A 25,527-nucleotide genomic window follows, 5' to 3' on the forward strand; every position below is an offset into this window, starting at 1 on the left:
CATACCTAAGATATTCAAATTATATTTAATAAACATAAGTAATAAAATTAAAAGTGCAATAAAATATAATAGAAATAAAATAAATCCACATTTACATTGTTTACTCAGGAAATATTCATAAAAAATATACTCGTGCATCAAAATAAACAGATAATTTTGCATTCGAGCTTGTTGTCTTTTAAAAACTGATACACGATATGAAAATAAACTCATGCAGTCTTTAGACAACAAGCTTTCATGCAAAATTATCGGTAATTTTGAAGCACTTGTGCAATTACTCCCGATAATTTTTCACAGAAAATACCTGAACATTGTCAGTGTTTTTAAGTTAAACTAGAAAATAATGTGTTTCTTGCTTAAGAAAAACTTTGCGAAAACTGGAAAGACCTGAAATTTTAAGTAAACTTTAAAATTCTTCAGAGCGGTGAGGGTTGCGAATTTTCCAAATAATTTTTTGTAATATTTTGCTCTCTGGCCGTTTTTTCAAGTTAATCTTATTTACTTTGGGAAAAAAGTAAATGAAATTATTTGGTTTTTGTGCAAAATTCGAAGCTCAAAAGGGTTTTCTACAATGTCCTGCAAAGCGATGCATGGGGCCAATTTTCTGACAAAACATTAATTGTGTTATTTTTGGCTGAAACGACCCCACGGTTGTCGGAAAGGAAGAAAAGCATCAGAAAATAATGGATTTTTTGCGCTTTTGATTAAAAACTTTTAGTTTTGTTTTTAGTTTCGGTTTTTCAGAAAACGGGAAAATTTTCGTTTTTGTTCCAAATTCGACGCTGAAAAAATGTTTTCAAAAGTCCTTCAAAGCTATAAATTTATCTTGTAATTTTTGGCGTAAAATACCTCCAAATTGTCAGTATTGTTAAGTGAAACTCTGCAAAATAGAGCGTTTTTGAGTATGAAGTAAAGCAAGAAATGAATTCAATTAAAACTAAAAATCCACAGTTTTTAAACCAACTCTACAGTCTTCAGAGAGATGGGGGTGATGAGTTTTTATAAACTTTCTGTTATATTCTGTATGTCTTTAGTCTGTTTGCTTTTTAGTAAAAAAATAGTTGATTTTTGTCCTAAATTTGAAGCTGGAAAGGGATTTCAATCCTTTTTACGAAACGACAAAGGATGCGAGTGTTGTAATAAAATTTATTTTAATATTTTTTGTGGAAAATATCCTTAGATTGTCAGTATTTGTACGTCAAACGTGTGTAGTCTGTGGTCCGGTCGCCCTTTGGTTGCGTTTTTGTGCAAACTGCATTCGTCAGAAATCAGACAAACACTGGCTTTTTTTTATCGATCGTAACTTTTACAGGATTAGATGATAATATCGTAAATACCAGAGAGTCAACTGCAACTATTGTTAGAATGTTAAATGTTGTAAATTAAATACAAATTTTACGTTCAAAAGGAAATTAAATTACCATTTACCTATTCGTTATCCATTAGTATTGCCATCGTGCGTTAAACAAGTTCAATATTTTATGGTTTCTACAAATAATATGAAGTTATCACATCTTTGGAGCGTCCCGTGGTGCACACCTTAATAAAAACCTTTTTAATCCCTGTATACATTAACAATGTATCATTTAAACAAATCCTTTCAACATGGTTTTCTCTAAATTCATCTACTCTTCGATTCCTTTGTACTACCATCATGCCTATTACTGCTTATTATTGCCTGATTTTTATAAAAGCTGATTTTAAACTTTCCAGATTTAGGCCCCACTACTCCAATTGCTGGCATACAGAACAACGAACTGGCGAAACCCAGTGATTTTAACAGGCCGACTTCAGGTTGGATCAATACTGTTCCTCTTAGCACCAGCACGGCGACACTGAGCAAAAGATCCGCCAAATCGGCACGAAAAGTGCCCTTGTCGGACAACTTTGTTAAATGCTACTTGAAGAAGCGGAATTTAATCCTGGAACTGTTGGCTGTGGAAATCGAGTTCTTAGTGGTCTGGCATAATCCGACTTCCAGGTAATTTTTATTTATTTATTTACCAGAAAAATATGTCATGTGTATGTTAAAATTGGCAATACCTTTATTTTCATTATGACGGCAACTCATGTAAAGTGTTTATTATAAAAATCAAAATACACTAATAATAATTAAAATTGAACTATAATTTTTATGGCGAAATATTTTCAAAAAGTCCACCATTATTATCAATTCAAACATTGCAGCGCTTTAAAACGCGAATAAGTTGCTTTTCTAACTGACCGACCATCAATTTTCTCAAAAGTTCTAACAACAGCGGCTTTCAGTTCATTTAAATTGTCATATTTATTAGTATAAACGGTGTATTTTACGGCTCCCCACAAAAAAAAATTCCAAACTGATAGATCCGGTGATCGAGGTGGCCATAAAATAGGACCGTTCCTTCCAATTGCTCATCCATAGAAATGGCTTTGCTCCATCTGACACGCTTAACCGCAAGTTTCTGACTGTTGGTTTTTACGCAATTAATTTTTGAAAATCGGTTGTGGCCTGCATGAGAAACTCAAATTTTAAAAATTCCCATTAAGAGCCTGATGATGGCAGACAAACGAAACCTCCCGCGTCCATAGAACTGTSTTCTCTCTATTCCCCACATTCAATCTCAAGTTTCCATCTTTCTCGGTTTTGGAGCAGTTTGTTTTTAAAAGTCAGTTAGAATCGACTGTTGCCTCTAAGAGCGAGTGCAATTTGAAAAATTCTCATCACGGTTCTGATGATGAAAACACAAAATCGAAACTTTGCTCGTCCATAGAAGTGGCTTTGCTCCATCTGACACGCTTAACTGCAAGTTTCTGACCTTGTTGGTTTTTACGCAATTAATTTTTGAAAATCGGTTGTGGCCTGCATGAGTGACTCCACTTTGAAAAATTCCCATTAAGATCCTGATGATGACAGACAAACAAAAGATCCCGCGTCCATAGAAMTGTTTTCTCTCTGTTCCCCACAATCAATTGCAAATTTTCATCTCTCGGTTTTGGAGCAATTTGTTTTTGAAAGTCAGTTAGAACCGACTGTTGCCTCCAAGAGCGAGTGCAATTTGAAAAATTCTCATCACGGTCCTGATGAAGAAAACACAAAATCGAAACTTTGCTCATCCATAGAAGTGGCTTTGCTCCATCTGACACGCTTAACCGCAAATTGCTGGCTTTGTTGGGTTTAACGCAATGAATTTTGGAAAATCGGTGTGCACCAGCTGTTGCCTGCATGAGTGACTCAACTTTGAAAAATTCCCACTAAGATCTTGATGATGGCCGACAAACGAAACGTCCCGCGTCCATAGAACTGTGTTCTCTCTATTCCCCACATTCAATCTCAAGTTTCCATCTTTCTCGGTTTCGGAGCAATTTGTTTTTGAAAGTCAGTTTGAATCGACTGTCGCCTCCAAAGGCGAGTSCAACTTGAAAAATTCTCATCACGGTCCTGAAAAGTTAATTTGAAATGTTGTAGTTTGTAGCAGAAGTCGTTGATTTCCTCTTAGTTTGTGGTGTGGTTTTAAGGCAAGACTTGACCATACCGTTGGAAGATATCGCAAATTGGCGATTAAAAAATATGACCGACAAGCAATGGCATGATTATACGCGTCTCGCTTGGAACATTTCGCCAGTGTTGGCCGTCTACCTGCCGACAAGATTCAAAACAAACGAGTCCATAATCAGCGAAGTTAAAATCCAGGTGCAGATGAACCCGCGGTCCGTTTCGCACGTGCCAGATGCACTCCAGTATCTGGCCACAACTGATACGATTCTGGCCGACAGTCCCAAATTGACGCATATGCTCACTTGGGCCCGAGTCTCACCCATCCAGGTACTTTGATTCGCTTACAAACAAAATGAAGCGATCTTTAAAAGCGAATCTTTTGCAGGCTCTCGCATACTTCAGCAGGCAATTTCCTTTCCATCCAATTTCAGCCCAGTACGCGGTAAGGGTTCTGAGCTCGTATCAGGCCGATGCGGTGTTGTTTTACATTCCACAGCTGGTGCAGAGTTTGCGCCACGATAAGGTAAGAAAAACTGGATTTTTTTGGAGCGATGCTCATCTGTTGGTGCTTGCAGATGGGGTACGTGACGGAATTTATCAAGTGGATAGCTAAAAAGTCGCAAATAGTGGCGCACCAGCTCATTTGGAATATGAAAACCAACATGTACACGGATGAAGATATGCAGCTTAAAGACCGTAAGTGGCTGAATGAAACCATTATTAATATCATGAAAAACGGGCCGTTTTTTGCCCGTAATTTTGCCTCTTCGATGCGAAAGCGTTTCACGTCATGGTCCCTGCAAAGGTTTAGAAGTTCACATGTGTAAGACGTTCGCACAGCTTACTTTTAAAATAAGGGCTCTCGGCCCGTTTGTTATGTATTCTCACTACCAACTGTGGGAAAAAGGGCGCGTAGGTTCTAAGGACATCCCCTTTACCCGTCTGTTACATCCATACCCGTCTGTCTACTTTGCATCGTCTCTTCATTTTGCTCATTTTTTTCCAATATAGTCTTCCGCGTTAACTAATTTCGTCTTTTTGCTAACGTTTCCAGATTTCCAGGACCGTTTGTGCGTCTTTTCACGCGCAGCAGATTCGCATTGGCTGCCTGGAGATCGTTTTTTCCGTTTTACTGCGGCCGTAATTTTCAAAATTTACCGTCACAAGTTTGACCCCTCGGGATTTTGGCTATACGATTTTGGCTACGACTATTATTTGGGACCACGACATAAAAATGTCATGTTCAAACTTGTCCTAGTTTAAGAGTTACAGACGCTTTTTTTATTAAGCGGCCAGTTTCAGTGTTCTTTCGGCTTCAAATTTGCGCGTTTTTTTAAATCAAATTGTGCGTCGGACGATGTCAGTTTCTGTTTAAGTGAATTTGTATTTTTTGAGACCACGACGTAAAAGCATCATGTCCAAACTTGTCATTGACCAACATTGACATAGTTGACAATCACATTGGCGCGACATCCAAGGCGATGTGAAAAATGTGAAAATTTCCAATGGTGATAGTTTCCAAGAAAATGTCCATAGCACCGATGTAACTAAGGGGATTTCCCATGTTTTTCAACATTCAAAAATCGACAGAAATGTCAAATAACCTTCGATTCAAATGGCGATCAATCGGTTTGAAAGCGTCAGGTTATATGTGACCTAAAACGACGTCACTCGACCTGTGCTGAGCATAATGTAGGTCAACACAACACATTAAAAATTAAGTTAAAACAGAAATTATAATAAATATAAATTAAAACTTGGAAGCACATGTGGAGCCACCACCTCGAACTGAAACAAAATGTTATTTATCTTAATAATAGGGTGTTAGTTATGGCAAAAATTACGCTGATATAATTTTTTTGACAAAAAACGTCTCCATAATAACTTTAAAGCGAATTTAAATTCAAATCAGACATTTTCCGTCAAAAACGCCGAATCCGTATCGTCGGTTGCCTATCCGGATTGTGACGTAGCAAGTCATATCAACAAAGTGTCTCGTGTTTATTTTGTTGTTTTCGCAGCTTTGTTTTATTATTTAAGTTATTGTGATTATCATTATTTTGTTTATTATTATTATTATCTTGCACAATGGAAAATAGTGACATGTATGGATCACAAAATAAGTGGTGTTTTGTGCCAGGATGCCTCAACAAGTGCTCCAGACAAACTCTTTCCAACCGTTCCCCATGATTATACACGTAAAGTTTTATGGTTCAAAGCAGCTAGACGTGATGGTCCTAAATCAAAATCAATGTTTTTTTGTTGTGAGGATCATTTTAATGAAAGTACGAACAAAAAGCTAATGATGAGGCAGACAGAATATGCCTTCGATCGTATTTTGTGTTCTGGGCAAATTCTACCTTGTACACAAAGAACCTTCTCGTTTCAATTCCACATATTCGATATCACCATATTGTTCTCGTGATGCCCAAAATACAAATTTAAGAGTTCATTTTACTTTTAAAGCAGCCATGTGTATAGGGTAGGTTAAGTTGAATAAGTGAACTTCTATATATTTTTTACCTTCTATCTTCTTCTATATATTTAAGCCAATACAGACAGATTAGTATATTAAAGAGAGAGTAACTAATAATGAATTTACGGATTTTTACTTACGCTTCTGCTTTGACACCCTTGAATTCGGCAGAATTAAAGCGTTCGTCGTTTTTAAAAATTCGGTAACGATTTTTTTCGAATTTTTTAGTTACTTTACAAAATGAAGTACACTTTTAAGAATTCTATGTATATACCCACCCAGTGTACCTACGTATTATAATCTACTTTTAAATTCCAGCTGTTCTTTTTGAATCATTGGAAAGTTTGGTAAGCAACATCCTCAGCGAGCTGTCGGGTCCAGCAAAAATGTTCTACGAACGAGAATTCGACTTTTTCGACAAGATTACCAACATTTCCGGTGAAATTAGACAGTTCCCGAAAGGCCCTGAAAGGCGAAAGGCATGTTTGGACGCTCTCAGCAGGATTAAGGTAGTTTTCCCAGATCTAGTGGTGGCGAGAAGTGATGGTGAAATTGATCTACTATATAGGTGCAACCCGGCTGCTATTTGCCGAGCAATCCGGAAGCGATGGTGATGGACATTGACTATAAAAGCGGAATTCCCATGCAGAGTGCAGCAAAAGCTCCGTATTTGGCCAGGTTTAAAGTGGTCAGATGTGGTATAAACGAACTGGAGAATATTGCGATGGCTGTTTCTATAAACGAGGTAAGGCAGAGTATTTTAGGCAAGTTTCAAATCAAATGGAGCAATAAATCATTAGAAATTGGTCAATGAGCGGAGGCGTTTATGCTATAAACTGCGCGCATAAAAAAGGTATTGTAAAGAGAGAAAATGTGGCTTTTGTGGGCCATTAGTTAATTGGTTTAATACCTACGGATGTCGCGAAATACGTTCAAAATTGCCAACGTTTTTCTTAAAACATTATGAGTCAAAGTCAGTATATCAAAAAATATAAATGCAGCATTGAAAATTCTTTACGGTGGTGATTCTGTAGCGAAGGCGAAGATAAGATGCTTAAATATCCATACATTTTTATTAGGAAGTAGTTTGACCGGAAGATCTCCTAATAAAATAAATGGATAAAGTGTAGCAAATGGTTACGAGTATACTTTACTTCTGTGTATTTTGGGTGAGAGTAGGGGAAAAATTAATTTAAAAAATTTGAGTTTATTTTAGTTTTACACTAATAAGATGTTAGCTCTTCTATCTTATTTAAACGTTTTTCTTTGGTGGTGCCTTTAATAGTAATATCTGCTAATTGTCTTCTTGTTCGGGTTTACTACGGAAGACCATTTGTATAGTACGCGGCAGATCAGCAATAAACAAAAACAGATTAATACTGTTTTTAAAATGAACTAGACAGTTGTGTAAAACTTCGATAAATACGAACAACCGATACTACTCAACCACTCAATAGCGCAGTCGGCGCTGGAATAGATTCAACAAAATATCTGCTTATATCACGGCTTCAGGCAAGGATCGTGCACCGACTGGCGATATCTGCTGAGTCGCCGTGTGCGTGCGAGAGAGAAGGCCAGAGACCTAGGGTGGAGACGGCCAGACATAATTGCGCCGTAACGCATTCCTATCGATGCACACCGTGCCATAAAGAGTTACCACTTCAAAAATCTAATGGATCTAAATCCAACGAACGGGGAGGCCAAAAATTTGGTCCTTGGCATCCAATTCATCTACGTGAAAAAATCTTAAAATCTCGGTAGAGTAGTGATGCATAATTTGCACTGCTTGCATTTGCACTGCACCATTGATAATAGGATATTATGGTACAAGAGACAAAAGTCGAAGTTTGGCCACTGCTTGAAGTTGACGCTCGAGGCAAAGCCGAGGGATTAATAAGCGGTAATTCGATAATTTTGAAAAACACAAAAATTCGAGAAATGTTTTACAGAGTATGGAATAAAATCAATCCGTGTGAGTAAATTGAAGGGTAGCGGGACTCCTCCAATCCTGGCGGGGGACAAGTCTACTTCAGGAAAGCGTCCCTGCCCATGCGAGCCTTGGTCTTCCTCCACTTCCTAACACCGGGGTAAATCATGTCCGAACCTGGTACCCGACCCAATATTTACATGATCCTTCCTATATCCTTACCAACTCACCATCCCGCTTGGCAAGCTTCTTCTTCTTCTTCTTGTACTTTTCCGAGATTTTGCGATTTGTTAATTCTGGTTTTCTAGTAACCTACTGGTTTTCCCTCCAACACGATACGTCGTACACGGTTTTCGTCCATCCTCTTTACGTGACTGTAGCACTGTCTCTTTCTTTGTCTTCCCCATCGCACCACGTCCACTGCACTCCACACTGTTTCCGGATACCCGTGTGTCTCACCCTGTCTCTTAGAGTCTTCATCTCTGCTACTCGCAGCATGCACTTTGCTTTATTTGTTTCTTCTCGTATTTCTATGCCGTATGTCATAATGGGTCTCACGCATGTTGTGTATATTTTTACTTTGCTCTCTGTTAGCATGTATTGATTTGCCCATGCGATTTCCCTAAGGCATCCTGATACTGCCGCAACTTTATTGATTTGGCTTCTTAGGTCCTTGACTGGGTCATGACTACTTGACAGGTCTACGCCAAGGTATTTAAATTGTAATACTTGTTCTATAGTTTTTTCTTCGATAGCAAATTTGCATTGAACAGGTTCCCTGGCGATTGTCAGACTCTTTGTTGCTTGGCAAGCATGGTCTTTAAATTGCCACACACCTTGTTCAAAACCAATGCATAGTCGAATCCTAAATTGAAGATATTCCAGGAGAGTAGAATAAAATATTCAGAATCTCTCACTGTCAATATGGCAGTCTGCTCCATGGATTCTGGGGGGGGGGCGGCAAAGATTCGATTGAAGCCAAACATCGAAAACGAAATGATCTCTATATAAGCACATATAGCATACGAACTCTGAGAACACAAGAGCATCTGGAGGAGTTACACACATAAAATGGGTCGTAGGTATATAACCCGACGCCCAGGGAAGAAATCAACAATATTACAGTCAGATATGTGTTATACCACAATAAATTACAGTAACGGGGAGTAGCATTTCTAATGAACAAACGACTGAAACACCAGATTACATCGTATCGGGCAATATCCAATAGGGTAATCTACATAACCATCAAACTAAACAAACGTTACAGTCTACAGCTGATACAGACGTATGCACCAACAGGCAGAGTAGAAGATGAAGAAATTGAAAAACTGTATGAAGACATCATAACAGCACGTAAACAAGAAAAGGCTCATTTTGTTGGTGTCACTGGAGACTTTAACGCCAAGACTGGACAAAGGACAGCAAACGACAATGAACATATAGGACCTTTCAGTCTAGGCGAGAGAAACGATAGGGGATACGAATTATTATGCGAAGAAAGTTTATACTGCATGAACACTTTCTTTATATACTCTTGGATCAGCCCCGGCAAAACAGTTAAAAATGAAATAAATTTTATACTTTCCAACGACAGGAAAATATGCAGGGTTGTGACAGTATTGAACAAATTGGACGCTGGAAGTGACCACCGGTTGGTCAGAGCCGCCTTTAGAATTAACACAAAGATCGAAAGAAATAAACTATTTCATAAAGAAAAATTCCCCACTACAGAAAAAATCGAGGACAGAAGAGAAGAATACCAACATGAATTAAAGAAAAGGACATAGACAACCTCTCGAACAAAATAAAAAGCGACATCCAAACAGTTGCCAAAAAACTTTGCACTAATAAAAAACGAAAACATAAAAGTAAATTAAGCACGAACACAAAGATACATATGGAGAATCAAACAACAAAGTCAGAAAGGAGATAAGAAGAGATATCAGAAATTACAACACAAAATTGTACGCCAGACGTCAGAAGACAACAGCAATATGAAAGTGCTACGCAGGAAGCTAAGCACAGGCAAACAAAAAAACAAGTAAAATGAAAAACCAGCAGGGAATTTTAATTCCTGCTAGCCAGCAGACAAAAACCAAAAGTTATGAACGTAGGTTCGGAAGAATTACCAGAAATTACAACATCAGAAATATATGTAGCACTTAAACAAATGAAAAATCGTAGGGCACCTGGCGAGGATAATATAACTTGCAAAATGCTGAAAAATGGAGGACCAACATTAATACACGCCCTAAAATTACTATTTAACAAATGCCTGGAGGAAGGTAAAATATCAAAGGACTGACATAACGCGAAGGTCACATTCTAATATTCTAATATTTGAAAAGGGGGATAACACAAATATAGAGAATTATCGCCCGATAAGTCTGCTCTCTCACTTATATAAATTGTTAGTGAGAATCGTAACAGACTAACATCAAAGCTTGACCAATACCAACCAGTAGATTAAGCTGGCTTTAGAAAAGGTTATAGTACCGTGGATCACCTACAAGCACTAAAGTTAAGTGCTCATTGCAAAATCAAATTAATATAACGTTCAACTTTACCTAGTCTTTGTAGACTATAGACAGGCTTTCGACTCTATGAAACATGGGCCTTCCTCTCATCAATGGATGATGCCAGAATAGACTCCAGGCACTCGCAGGTTATAAAGAACTTATACGAAAATGCCACCTTCTGTGTCCAAATGGATCAGGACTGACTAAGACGAATAAAATCCCGGTAGGTGTACGCCAACAAGACATAATCTCCCCAAAATTGTTTACACTGACCCTAGAGAACATATTTAAGAAAATCCAGTGGGAAACTAAAGAAATTAAAATAGACGGCTCATATAAGAATCATTCACGCTTTGCTGATGACATTGTGCTTATTAGCTGCGACATAAATGAACTTAGAACAATGCTAGAAGATATAAAGCACATGTCATCGAGAGTGGAACTTGAGATGAATATCAGCAAAACTAAAATGATGAATCCAATAGGAGAGTGAACATTTGGAAATTCAAGATCAAGTAATATGAAACGTAGATCAGTTAATATACCTTGGACAAGCAGTAAAGCTTGAAAATCAAACGGCGGAGATTGGCGCAATGTAGCCAGACAAAGCAACAGCAAATGGACGAAAAAGTGAATTCAATTCAGACCCATAGAAACAAGGAGGAGCATAGCTAGACCCCCAAAAAGATGGCTAGATGATGTGAAGAGAATAACGGGCACCCATTGGCAGCAAACAGCTCAATATAGAAATGCATGGAAGAGTAAATTGAATTTAAACCAGCGCGAGATGTAAGAAAAATGTCAAACCATTCATTAAGAGCCAAGGGCATTTTTTGAAAAAATTGTTGTAACCTAGCGGGCGCAAAGTAGCACCTTGACACCTCACATTTAAAAAGCTCTCCAAAATCGAGGAAAAGTGAGACTAAACTGGCGATCGCCATATTAATAGAAAAAACGGCTTCTATTAAATGATGCTGAAAGCAGCCTTCTTCCTAAAGCGAAATTAGAGTCGCAACAAAATAATCTGTTGAAAAAAACTTGGTGGAAACAAAACAGCATCTTGAAACCGAAAAGCTAAAAAATTCCTAAAAACGGAGGAAAAATGAGTCTAAATTGGCGATCGCAGTGCTAATAGAAAAATCTGTCTCTATGGAATGATGCTTAAAGTAGCCTTATTTTGAATCACCGGTTAGAGTCGCAATTTTTGGAAAATTTTTGAAATACTGACGGGAGCAAAGTAGCACCTCGAAACCGCATACTTAGAAAACTCCCCAAAATCGAAGAAAAGTGAGACTAGGGCGGCCATCGCAGTATTAATAACTGAAAATTGTTTCTATCAGGTAATGCGTAAAGCAACCTTTCCCTAACCCTGAGTAAGAGTTATAATTTTTTGAATAATATCTTGCAAACTTAGAGGAAGCAAGACAGAACCTTGAAGTGTTACCTTTAAAAAACTTCCAAAAATTGAGGAAAACAGACGAAATTTGCGAAAGAAGTGTTAATGGTGAAAGTTCTCTCTATGGACCGATGCTGAAAGCAACCTTTCTCCTAATCCCTGGTGAGAGTGATATTTTTTTCAAAAATCTGATGCAAACCTGGTGGTAGCAAAACAGTACCTTGAAACCTCAGAGTTAAAAAACTGCTAAAAATTGACCAAAAGTGAGACCAAGCCTAAATCGGCAGGACTAATAGGAGAAATCTGCGTCTATTTAATAATTTTTAATGTAGCCGTTTGACTCATCCATGACAAATTTGTCAAAAAACTCTTGCAAACCCTGTACTGGTAAAACAGTGCTTTAAATCCTCAAGTTTGAAAAACATTCCAAACTTTTGGTAAAAATGAAACTAAATGGACGATCGCAGGAGTAATAGAACAAAGTTTCCTCTATTCAATGAGGCTGAAACCAGCCTTCTGCCTAACGCCCCTTAGTGGCACCAATTTTTGAAAAATATTTTGCAAACCCAGTGGGGTAAATCGGCATTTGTAAGCCTCAAACTTAAAAATATCCTGAAAATTGATAAAAGCTGATACTAAAGTGGCACTTGCGGTATTAATAGAGCACCGGTTCCTCTATGTATTCGTGCTCAAGGCGTCCATCTGGAATTTTTGTAAAAACCGGAAGCAAACATGCTGGAAGCCATACTAAACTGAAAAATATCTATAAAACGGACGAAGAATGGGATTGAAGAGATTCTTACGGGAGAAATAAAGTAAAGTTTATCCTGTATGGCAGTGATCAGATGAAGCAGCTGGCAAATTCCCATTTTCAATGAGAAATTTTTGAAAAATCTCAGTTAAACGTGAACTAGACTTTGAAAAAATTGAAGGTAAATTCATAGTCTCAAAGCTATTAGAGCAACGCACATGCATAAATGGGCATTAAGAACGCAGTGACGGGGCTTCGACTTTCGCCTCGCGTACCGTATACTATTTTTCTTGATTATCGGTGGAAACTAGGCATCACTTTTACTCATTTCAAATTTTCTTTATCCCGTGTGGAAAGTAATAACTTTCGCCACGCACGCTGACTGCTTGATTGTTTGTTACTGACTGTCAGCTGACTATTTTGAGATCATTTTCAAAAACTTATACTTTTTCCGGCTAGTTTCCACCGAGGATTAAGAAAAATTGTTGACCGCTTTCAAACAAAGATCCAAGTCTGTCATACGCAGCTTAAGCGACCGTAATTCTTCCCTTTAACTCGCATGTTTGGTTATCTCGCGAGATTCGTATTTCAGCAGTAATGTGTCCACTAGGGACCATATTTGTCATAAATTTTGCTTTCGATATATTCATTTTTAGCCCGACTGAGCACATCCTCCCTGAGGGTATTCCAGCATTTTCCTAATATCTTGTAGGTTGTCGACACATCATCCGCGACAATTGCTATCTGACGAACTCGAACTTATTCGTCCGATCTCTGATGAACGCAGCTGGCATGAAAACATATCCAAAGGACGACCGGCCCACAGACTACACACTATTATAAACGTTAACGTTCGGGCGGCGAATGGCAATGTCTGTTGTGTCGCCGTGTGCGTGCGAGCGAGAAAGCAAGAGATCACAGAGACATTCCATTGGGCTTACATCAGATTTATGTTCAGAAGTTGTCACTTCTGAACGAATGTGTATTAAAATGTTGTTTTTTTTATCGGAAGCTCTCATTGAAAATTTATATTTTTGAGAAGATAAACGTGTAGGGCTTGAGGGAGAGTTCTGTGAGAAAAAATATTTTTCGTTTCCTCAACTTTAAATGTATTCAAAGAATTACTGATTACTTTCAGACATACGAGTTCTCTCTGGGTCCCGAACAATGGCAAGCGGCTATTTTCAAAGTGGGAGATGATGTACGCCAGGACATGCTAGCGCTCCAGGTTATCGGCATATTCAAGCACGTCTTCCAAACCGTCGGTTTGGACTTGTACCTTTTCCCTTATCGAGTGGTTGCTACAGCTCCTGGGGTAATCTACCTTAACACCAATCAAACAGTAAACATTCTCCTAATTTATTTACGCTAAAATTTCAGTGTGGCGTAATCGAATGCGTACCAAACGCGAAATCTCGCGATCAGCTTGGACGGCAGACCGACATTGGGATGTTCGAGTATTTCTTGACCACATACGGCGAAGAGACCAGTAAAGAGTTTCAGAACGCGCGTAGAAACTTCATCATTTCCATGGCTGCTTACAGTGTCGTGGGCTTTTTGTTGCAGATCAAGGACAGGCATAATGGAAATATCATGCTGGATACCGAGGGACATATCATACATATTGGTAAGTCGATGGATATGTATTTTTCGAAAGTATTAAAGTTGTTAGCATCGGAAGTTCCTAAACCATAAAAATTACTTAGTGTAACAGAATGGCGCACACTGGACTGGACAGAACTGGTTGAAAACCAGTCTTGTTTGGGCTCGAGTTATTCCGGATTTGATTATCTAAAGCATGATTGTATGTTGATCCAAATCTGAAACCAGTTACTGTTAATTTCTGTGTGTAAACGATACTGTGTTTCTCTTACATACAGATGGGTGCTTGAGTTGTGATGTATCAGCAACCTGCAGGTATGGACTTTCTTTCTGGCGATCTTTATAAGTATATTTTTTTCAATTTGATTAATAATAAAAACAATAATTTTGTTGGTACCATCCGGACAAGATGGTGCAAGTTTCGAGACTCGCTAACCTCAGGCACCCCCAGGACCGGTTTCGAGCCGAGCAATTCTTGGATGGCGTCGGTTTTAAGGTCTTTGTGCATGTTCCTGTTAGCAGGGCGCTTTGGAAATGGATCGTAGGATTTTGTTTTGGACTGTGTGGATTTTGACTGTGTTGGTTTTGTTTGTTTGTATGAAGGCTGAGACACCGTGGTCGGAGGAGTTGTTTATAAAGGAGGAGTTCATTTTTAGTGAGAGTTAAAAAGTTAAATTAAAGTTAAACTGAGGCGGGTTAGTAGGGGATACAGGGCTGAGTGATTCTTAAATATTTTAAGTGTTTTACTCAGGCAATGGTTTTGTTGCGAATGGGTTAAGGTTTTTAGTTTGGTTGTGTTCATTAGTGTCTGAGTTTTTTCCGCGTTGATTTTAATTTTCCATGTGTCTGTCCAGTCTGTTAGTTTGTCTAGATGTCTTTGTAGTTGAGTTTTTTGGGTCGTCCGCGAACAGGGCAATTTTTGTGCCGAGATCTTTGGGGATGTCAGCAGTGTAACTATTGTAGAGAATTGGGAAAAGAGGGGATCCTTGCGGAACTCCGGCTCCCACAGCTTTTGGGGTAGAGGTTGTTTAGTTGGACTTGGAATTTTCTGTCTCAGAAGATTGCAAGAGACTATGCAAAACTAAGTGGCAGATTGCAGAGGCCGTCCAAGTTCCAGATTAGCCCTTTGTACCAGACCTTATCGAACGCTTTCTCTATGTCCAGGAGAATAACACCCGTAGAGGATTTCTCCTGGAGCCCTAGATTGGCGTCCTCCATAAGTCCGGTCACTTGCAATTCGGAGTCATGGGTTCTCATGAAGCCGAATTGTTCGTGAGGGAACCGTAGTTATGGGAGATTTTTTCCAAGAGTCCTTCTTTGAAGAAATTCGCCGTAAGTTTAAAGAAGGTTGGCAGAAGGCTAATAATCCTGTATGATAATCGAATATAACACAATATATGTTTGTGTGGCCTAAGAAACGATCAAATAATCGGGCCACAGTTTCTGCGAGACATCTTAAATGGGCAAAGATCCGAACACCTTCTTATTAATCATTTGCCACCGGCACTGGAAATTCTGCCGCTAAATATTCGTCCGAACGTGATCTTCCAGCATGCCGGGGGTCCTGCACATTCTCGGCAAACGGATGGGTGGGGGAGAGGAGACCCCTATAGCATGGCCTGCTAAACGCCCAGATCTAACTCCGTTAGACTTTCACGTATGTAGCAGGATGAAAGAGTATGCCGGAGAAATACGTACAAGGGAAGAATTAAAACAGCGCATTAGCAGATGCCGCTATTAATCTAAAAGCTCGTGCACACGGGGACATTAATGTGAAGTGAATGCCACAACAATGTCATTGTCCGTACACCTGAATGTCTCAATGTCATAGAGTCGTGACGTTAGTGTCACATATCAAGATTGACATCTCATCCCATGATATCTTGGTGACATTTTGACATTTCTTGAAGGTTATCAATCTTTGGCGCGATATTTTCATTTGGTTTGGTTTTAAATCATGTTCCCTTTTGATTTGATTACATGTCTGGAATATTACCAATCATACCCATGTCTATGGGATGAACCTATTGCCGATTATAAGGATAGACAAAAACGTTCCCTTAGTAGAGTTTCTGATGCCCCTAGTTTGTTTCTACGCATCATCCACCGTCTCATCCATACTCTTCTTCTTCTTCTTCTTATTCTTTGTAAAGACACTTTGGTCTGTTTATTTCGTCTGGTTAATGTTGTTGATTCTCCTGTGATATGGATGTCCAATTATCCTTCCATCTTTTCGGTGGCCTTCCGATGGGTCTTTTACCAGCTGGATTGCCATTCGACACAATCTTGGCTATTCTTTCGAGGTCCATTGCTACGAGTCAGGTCCAGGCTGCATGGTCCCGCCAGCATCTTCTGCGCTTGCGTCCTCATCTGATTACATCCTCCACCTTGCAGGTCCGTCTTATTGTTGCGATCCTCACTCTATCCCGTAGTGTTTTTCCCGCTATTGACCTTAGAGTCTTCATCTCTGCCATTCTTAAGATACGCTTTGTTTTGTTTGTGTCTGCTCGGATCTCGATGCCGTAGGTGAGTATTGGTCTTACGCATGTTTCGTATTGTAACGGAAATGGCCTGGGGTACTCACGTTTGGAATGGGGGATCGAAATTCATGGTGTTTTAGTAAATGGGAGCCCCATTTGGGCCCCATTTACTGTCAAATATGACACTGACAAGCGGGAAGTTTCGCACCTGTTCTGGAGATTTCTAGAACTATCTGGAATACCTGGAGAAAAGGATATAAGCGACGACGAGAACCAGACGAAAGGGAGTGAAGTGACAGCCGCGCCTGAGTGCAGAAGAAGTTAAACCCGCGCGTCGGAAATCCGTGTTTTCCGTGTGTTATTGTTATCGTTAGTTAGAAGTTGACATTAATTTAGAAGTTAGTTTGTTCCTGTTCCGTAGTTAAAGTTGTACCGAGTGGAATAAAAGTTGTAAGCTGAGGAAAGAGTTTAAATACTCGGCCATCCACGGTACAGTATATTTGAACTTTACTGTCGATGCTCATATGCTTGTTGTTCCATATGACGTTTCTTAAGCAACCTGATGTTAGCGAGGCTTTGTTGATCTGGAATGTGAGATCTTTAATTGGTTCGTTGCGGCTAGAAATATCCGCTCCAAGGGCTTGTGCTAAGCTGTGACTTGCCCGACAATTTCATTATTTATAACCGGCTTACATCTCGTTGGTTCCCTGGCAAATGTCATACATTTTGTCTTGGACATTGATATTTGCATATTAAATTGTGTGCTGACCTGATTCAATCTGTGAAGTTGCCTTTGCAAATTGTCCTCCGTTTCTGCCAATATTGTCGCGTCATCAGCGTAACAAATTATGCTAATGGGTTTTCTGTTGATCCTATACCCCGTTTTAAGCCGCTGATATCTTCAATGATCTCGTCCATTATCAGGGTGAACAGAAACAGTCTTAAGCTATCAACTTGTCTTATACCCTGCGATATCGGCATGTTATTTGTTGTCTTATGATCAACTTTAATTCGGGTTGAATTGTCTGTGTTTAGGCAGTATACTGTTTTTATAATTCTTGCTGGCGTTCGTTTTTTCTTCAGGATGTTGATAATGTCTTCCAGTCGGACACGGTCAAATGCTTTTGTTAAATCGATAAAACATGCAAAAGCGGGGGTGTCGAATTATATTGCCTTTTCTTTTATTGTAGACCTATTTCTCCGGATTCCCTGCTGTTCGTCTTTAATTTCGATATGTTATTCCAAGTTTTATTTAATAAGGCCGGTGAATAAGTTCATAGAGGAACATAGAAGATTTATACCCCTGTAGTTTTCTGGGTTGGTTTTTTGTCCTTTTTTGAAGATGGGTATGGTGAAGCTCTGTCGCGACACTGTGTTCGGCACACATTCACACCGTCTGAACGAGCCTTTAGACAGACATTTTCCGCCAGGGTAACGCGGACAGAAATAAGAAGGCGGGCACATGCATGCGTTAGAAGAAGGGGACTTCATTTTGAGCTACATCTTAAGTAGTTACTGTTTAGAATCCAATATTTGGCAATTTTTTGTAATAAAATTGATACAATCTAACTTTGCAATTTCTGCTGTTTTTGTGCGTTGTAGAAAAAAGTCAACCAGACCTTTTCTCTTCCAAATTGAACAGGAACTTGAAAAATTCTATTTATTTTTAGAAAAATCAGTAGCGTTGCATTTTTTTTATTTAAAATTATCTACGGACATGCCTGTGCTCACGCCACTGGGAGACCTAAAATAATTTTTTTATCGCAAAACGTGTATTGTTAAGTGTCTAAGTCTGTAAAATTTTATTAATCAAAACTTTGACACCCTGTAGATCGGACACTAAGAGTTTTCGGAATATAAATCCAATATTACTTCCTGCAAGGAATGCATCTACTAGCCAAACACCCTGTATGGTCAAGGCCATCCTGAGCTGAACACTCGGATAATAGGCATGATTGAGTAAATTCTATTATTTTGACATCAGCAGTTACACCATCATATATTCATGGCGGGCCACCCTGTATATATGTACCAAAATTGCATTCTCTGTATAACTTAATGAGGAATTAAACAATGAAAGATAAATATGGATAAAACAAAAAATCAAATTTTGTGAAAAACTTTCGCGATCCCAATAAATCTTCGATTCTAAATTACACTGAACATTTCAGACTTCGGGTTCATGTTCGAGTCGTCGCCCGGTGGCAATTGGGGATTCGAGCCAGACATCAAGCTGACCGATGAAATGGTGATGATAATGGGTGGCAAAATGGAAGCGGCGCCATTTAAATGGTTCTCCGACTTGTGCGTGCAAGCTTATCTGGCAGTGAGGTCAGTAGCGGCAGCAATCACGTTTTGGGGTGGAATAATTTTTAAATTTTCAGACCCTACCAGGAAGCCATTATTTCGTTGGTTTCGCTCATGCTGGACACGGGACTTCCTTGTTTCCGTGGCCAAACGATTAAGCTGCTGCGAGGCCGGTTTAATCCGGGAGCGAACGACAAAGAGGCTGCCAATTATATGTTGCAGATAATTCGCAACAGTTTCCTCAACTTCAGGACACGTACTTACGATATGATTCAGTATTACCAAAATCGTATTCCTTATTAATTACATTGATTGTATTTAGTGGTAGATGGAGAAGGATTTTAGTCAAATGTTTGAGGATAATGTTACAGGAAAAGTATTTATAACTTCTTTGTTATTTGCATTTAATGGTTAAGTTTTGTAGATAGTACATAAATTCTAATACACCTAATCCTTACGTTTGATTATCCTCTCACGGAGTTGCTTGAACCAGTGAAGCTGCGTGTATAAAACAGCTTCAGGTAGAGTGTTGCACAATAAGGTTGGCGGTCACTCTGTTGTTGAGGATCTCGATCCAGTACCCGTCTGGATCGGCAATGAAAGCAATGCCTTTCATTGTTCCATCATTGGGCTTCTTTACGAATTTCACACAGAGCTTTTCGAATCGTTCGCAAGCTTGGTCTACATCGGGAACCATAATTCCAATATGACCTAATACAGGGTGAAAACCTTTACAACGGGTGGTTTAATAGGCTCTTTGCATGGAATTTGTTTTTGATTAAAAGCAGAGATACAAGCTTTGTTGCATATAAACACACTACAAGAAAAGAAATAGTGTTTTACAAGTTTCGCCACTGCTTGAAGTTGACGTGGCGGGACTTTCGTCTCGCGTACCGTATACAATAGGCCGAGTTTAAAGGCCCAGACGCCCCCTGAAGGCTAAAATTTTAACTACAAATTAAGTAGTAATTTGACACTTGCTTTATGGACATTGGTCTGATACGTTTTGTTCTAATAATATTCTACATTTTTATAACTGTTGCAAGATTTAAATAAATAGAAACAGATCGAAAAGCGTCTCGTATTGTTTTATGTTATAAATGTCATAAACTCCAAAAAATGTCCAAAGTCTGACAAGTCTTGACTGTCACTCGACAACGAGTAATTTGACGTTTCGAAGCGCCTCGGTGGTTAAACTCGCGAATTACTTTCAATACGGGATAAAGAAAATTTATAATGGGTAAAAGTGATGCTTTCGCTATCGAAAACAGTGACGAAAGTACATCCTTCCCAATAGGGGATCAAGAACAAAATATTTTGCTATTTAATTAGCTTTCAAATCTGATCAAATTGACGTCCTGCGAAAACGCGTGATTGGGCTGACGTCATGCAACCCGTCGGCCTGCACTGTTCATTTAAATCGTATGAGCGGTTTTATTAGTTTATTTGTATTATTTTGTGGATTATTGTCGAAAATGGCTGCAGGAGGATTTTTTGAAGCACAAACAGTTAAATTACCACTGGTGGATTCCTTGATGGTGGCTGAGTTTTACAAGCGAATTGTTTACAGTGTGCGTTGAAGTAACGTACGTGGAGTAAACACAGTATAGAAATGGAGCACTTGATTTTTAATTTATTACCTACATATCTTCGACTGAAAGGAATAACCGGCTAATTCGCGACCCGCTTGAAAAACCGGTTAACTCGAGAGCGTTTTTATTTTCTCGAAATTTGTAGTGGCAGCCCTGTACGATTCCTGCTAAAAATACGCTAATAAAAACTTGTACAAAATTGAAGTTGTTTCTTCTTAGAAACATCTTTGTCGGATGTCCTATACATTCACATTTTGTCTCAAAATTATTAAAATTTTTTATTATATTTTGAATATTGGAAATATTTTGGAAAATATTGAATATCTTTGGTGTCAAAATATTAAAAAAAAAATAAAACTCAATACTATTATAAAAATAAATTTAAAAAGCTAAAGTTGAAAGATGTTGTTATTATGTGTTGCTATCGAAACAATGATATGTCGCAAAAAATAATATATATGAAAATAGTATACTATTTTCCATAACTAACTTAGATCAACTAAATTGAAAAAGTATAAATTATCGCACACTTTATTTTCGAAAAAATCTTAACGATGTGATATATCACAGAAATCGTAATAAAATACTCAATAATAAAGTATGGTTGTCATTTAAAAAAACTCAAATTTGTGTCATATGTCAAAAATGCCAAATATCTCTTGACAGCTGTCAAATTTTAGGGAAATAAAATTGCTTTAGAATAGAGCATTCAAAACTACAGTTTTTTATTTATTTAACCTTTTTCGTAACTGCTATAGTTTCGAAGATCCCTGTCCTGGTCGTCGAAAAAAACTCACCCTGTAGATCAGAACAACCATGGCGTTTTCCCAGCCTTCGGGAATTTGTTCAGATGTTAAGCATAAATTAAACAGTTTTACTATTTCTTCTTTGGTTTTTTCGTCACTTTCCTTAAGCATTTCCGGTATTATGTCGTCCTCTCCTGCTGTCTTCGCTATATATAGCTGGCATTTCTTCTGAATTTATATTGACAATCTTTTTGGCTTTGTCATCATTTTGTCTTTTAGATGTCTCATTCGGGATTTTTTATTCACACAGGTCTGAATAAAAGAATTCAACCACCTTCAGTATTTGTGTTCTTCTATTATTTTGTCTGTCTCATCCCATATCTTCGTTATTTATTTCCTTTGCGTATTTTTTCTTTTATATATCTTTATTCCTCTGTTTTTGTATCTGTTTGGTGTTATATTTTAGGATGTCCTGTTTTCCTATTTTCCTAACCGTTTTGTTGGTCTGCGTAAATTCTATTTGGTCTCTTTTCCTCTTTTTTATGAGATGAGTTCTCTTCGTTTTTTCAGCATTTGTTTGGTTTCACTTGACAGCTTGTCCCCAGACGTTCGAGGAGGTTCGGACGTCTGTTTATCCGTTTCTTTTATGAACTTTGTTATTTTTCTATTGGCCTCATTCATGGATTCATTTGGCTGTCCTAAGTTTTTAGAGAAGTTTTTGTTAAGTTGTTTTTTGTAGCTTTCATTTTCGTCCTTAAGCTGTTCCCCATTTATTTCAGTTGCTATTCGTCTTATTCTTTTGGCTCTCTCAAGCTTAACATCTATGAAAATTTGCACCTTATCATTCTGTGGACGCTTCTAGTCGTTGATCACATCTACGTCCTGGATTATACGTTTTTTGCTTAGAGATAATGAAGACGATCTCGTTTTTTGTGTCTCCATTTGGGCTTTTCCATGTCCATTTGCGTTTTTCGTTTTTCTGAAAGATGGTAGAGCTTTTTTCATTCTTGGAAGTTTCTGGTTCCGATTCCAAACTTCCCTATGTATAATTCTGTTGGATCTGTGTTCTTCCCTATCTTGGCATGAAAGTCGCCCCCTATTATAACATGCGTTGTTTTATTTTCGTAGAGTGCTTTGGCTATATCTTCATATACTGTTTCTACCTCCTCGTCTTCGTGGGAAGAAGTTGGTGCATACAGAGTGATTCAAAATTGGCGTCATTCCTCTGGAGGTGTTGCCTGGCGATGTTTAGAACAAATAGTAAAAAATAATAATTGTTATTAAAAACTGAGCAATTTGCAAAAAACTATATTAGAAAAACGGCAACAATGTATTTCAAGGTACTCTGCCTAATTAACATTACGTAAATACCCGTTGCTTCGCAATTTTATAAAACTCCGGTAACCATGGATAAATAGAGAAAGTTACAATAAGATAGACGATGATAAACGGTAAATTCAACAGTAATCGTTGAATGACGGAACCTATTTCGAAACTCATAACCTCGAATTATTAATTTGTTTACAATTACAAAAACATACATTTGAGTCTGTAACTCCAAACAAGTGCCTGTGTAATCACCTTATTATGTTCTCTTCTCGAGCAGCTTCTCATATTCGGTTAATTAACTCAGCTCAATTTATACCGGTGTTCAGTAATCCATTGGTACTTACATACGTGATAGGAATGTAGCCGGTATTTATTTGGTGCCTGGGAAAGCGTCAGTGGTTGGGTGGTTGCAATGTTCTGAGTGCCCCTGAAATGCTCTTTTGCAATTATGTCCAAGACTTGTTCCTCTTTGTCTGGAACCCGAACATCTATTGTCGTCCACTATCTTCCTGGAGCCACTCTCCTCGCCCTTTGTTGGCGTGAGTTCTTTCAGCTTCTGCTATGTTACTGTAACTAATCTCATATCCGCCAATTCGTGAAAGGAAATTCAAAGTAAGTCACAGTTTGACAAATTACTGTTATTATTCACAAGGGCTATCCACCTGTAACTATCCGTTGATGACAAAAACATCATTGCCGCTTTGACGAAAATTGTAGAAGAGAACTTTTTTAATATCAACAATTTTCGTAATTTGAAACAAAGATCCTAATTTTTCTTTTTGAATGCTTAGATATTCCAATATGCTTTCAATTAAACATGGAACACTTTGAAAAGAATGCTTAATTACAAAGTTGAAATTCGATTTTCAACTGTCAATATCTTCTAGAAATTATCGAAAAAAAAATTTCAATATTTTTCCCGTACCTTCCAAGTGAGCCCCTATTACCCTTTAAAGGGAATGACGCCAATTTTTTAATCACCCTGTATATTACCCGATCTGATAGTCCTTTTAAGGTTTTTAGATTTACGGTTACTCTTCTGTTGATTATAATTCCAACTCCTCCTAAGACTTCCAATGTCGCACTTTTCGATGTCTTTTGTGCAAAGGCAGGTTTATACATGCTTTTTCCAGTGTAGACACTCAGACTGCTACACTCAGGCACCATACAATATTTATAAGCCATTTTCTACAACTCACCCCTTAAAGTTGGTTTGAACAAAAAAGTAAACGGCACCAGGCGAACCAAAAAAAAGTTGGGTGTAGTGACGTCAGCCGTCCAGCAAGTGCTGCCGCGTCGTTCAGGCACGCTCAATGGAAATTCAAATTTAGATTGCTTATAACTTCCAAATTAAAATCAAAACCTGGGTTCTTCAGACATTAATTGTCTATTTATCAATTTAAAAAACGTTTCGGTGTTTTCCACCATCATCAGTTTCACTAAAATAACAGGTAGTAAAAAAAAAATATGAATGTTTTCATCAATCTAAAAAGCAATCACAGTTTGTCAACAGCTTGTTATATCACACACTAAAATACATTACAATTGTAACACTTTAAAATATTCTGAGATTAATTGGGCCTAACAGGTGATCAGTTAGGACAATCAATTCTGGGAAGAGACTATAATTCTTTGTTCAAATATTCAATTCAATTCAATTATACTATAATAACTGATGATGGTGGAAAACACCGAAACGTTTTTTTAATTGATAAATAGACAATAAATGACTGAAGAACCCAGGATTTGATTTTAATTTGGAATTGAAACACAGTCAGGAAAGTACGTACAATTGCTTATAACTTCCTTGTAAGTAAGGTGAAATCGAACAATAATTGTTGAACGGTTAGTTGACCATAAATGAACACAATAAGCAAAGGGCCCATTGAGTCAATAACACTCACCGAACCCTTTAGGCTCCTGGTTTCCATTGTGTACGGTAAAGTCGGCGTCGTTTTCTGTTCCCCAGTTACTGCAAAAGACATTGATGCTTGGTTGTAATAAATAGCATGTAGACAACTGTTCGGGTGTTAATTTAGATTAGGGCGACTTACAGAACGTTGAATAAACTCTAATTTCAATCTGCTTTAGTTTGTTCTTCAAAACTGACTGACTGCTTTTTCTGAGAAAATTGAATACTCATTTGAAACTTATTTGTCACCCCAATATGCTCACTGTTTTTCAACTTGGGACCGTTTCTGACTTGAAGATTAAGAATATCGTGTAAATCGCTAAAATGAAAACGGGTTTTAATAATTTTGACTGTGTTGACTAGGTTTTTAATTTTAGATGGGTGGTAGATCTGAGTCAATTTGGGTTTAAGCTAGCGTGGGTTCGTATTTGTTTCAATACTAGTTGGTGTCAATTTCAACCAATTCTAATGTAAATTACCGAAAGCCCTTGGTCAATTTGGGTTTAAGCTAGCGTGGGTGGCAGGCGATAGCAACTACTTAAATTCCATCAGTTTCCCTTAGTATTAAAGAGCCCATGAGGRAAAAAGTGTCAAAAACACAACCACACAACAAAATTTTTTTGACCTGATATTGTGGCACATATCCTTTAGTATTTTGAACTGCTGAATCCAAATCCGCAGTTTGACTCTCTCAGGTCAGGATCAAAGCCATTCCAAGGTCTAATTGAGAAAGAACCATTTAACTTGACAAAGTTGAACTTAATTTTTTATATTTTTTTACAAACTTTTTGTTGTAGATAAGTTCTATATTGTTGAGGCGGATTGATTTTTTACAAACTTCTTTTTGGGTATTTTGCCTCAAAAATTTTTGTCTTTAAAAAAGACAGAATTTCCTCACGTCTTTTATTGCAGATTGATAAATAGTGCTCCTATTTCGCAATAAGAACGAATTATTTATCAAAAAGTATTCAAGAACTATCACCTAGAGGGTATCCTGCGACACACTTAG

The 25,527-nt window shown here is 38.0% G+C and overlaps 2 protein-coding genes across 2 annotated transcripts in view; one reads left to right on the forward strand and one right to left on the reverse strand.

Moving 5' to 3' along the window:
- Positions 1-19,390, forward strand: part of LOC109533230 (phosphatidylinositol 4-kinase alpha) — a 70,346-nt gene extending 50,956 nt beyond the window's left edge. The window contains exons 23-32 of the mRNA XM_048662587.1: positions 1,714-1,981; positions 3,499-3,805; positions 3,864-4,001; positions 4,054-4,174; positions 6,273-6,463; positions 6,523-6,699; positions 13,689-13,865; positions 13,931-14,177; positions 18,804-18,963; positions 19,017-19,390. Coding sequence (XP_048518544.1) covers positions 1,714-1,981; positions 3,499-3,805; positions 3,864-4,001; positions 4,054-4,174; positions 6,273-6,463; positions 6,523-6,699; positions 13,689-13,865; positions 13,931-14,177; positions 18,804-18,963; positions 19,017-19,242 — 2,012 coding nt within the window. The 3' untranslated portion in view covers positions 19,243-19,390. The remainder of the gene's footprint in view (positions 1-1,713; positions 1,982-3,498; positions 3,806-3,863; positions 4,002-4,053; positions 4,175-6,272; positions 6,464-6,522; positions 6,700-13,688; positions 13,866-13,930; positions 14,178-18,803; positions 18,964-19,016) is intronic.
- Positions 19,327-25,527, reverse strand: part of LOC125502968 (lactoylglutathione lyase) — a 9,758-nt gene continuing 3,557 nt past the window's right edge. Inside the window, exons 3-4 of the mRNA XM_048662586.1 lie at positions 24,511-24,578; positions 19,327-19,650 (exon numbers count right to left, since the gene is read on the reverse strand). Of these exons, the coding sequence (XP_048518543.1) occupies positions 19,457-19,650; positions 24,511-24,578 (262 nt within the window). The 3' untranslated portion in view covers positions 19,327-19,456. The remainder of the gene's footprint in view (positions 19,651-24,510; positions 24,579-25,527) is intronic.

This window comes from Dendroctonus ponderosae, unplaced genomic scaffold (genome assembly GCF_020466585.1).
Source record: "Dendroctonus ponderosae isolate FM_Combo_2020 unplaced genomic scaffold, Dpon_F_20191213v2 Dpon_F_20191213_11, whole genome shotgun sequence".
Lineage (NCBI taxonomy): Eukaryota > Metazoa > Arthropoda > Insecta > Coleoptera > Curculionidae > Dendroctonus > Dendroctonus ponderosae.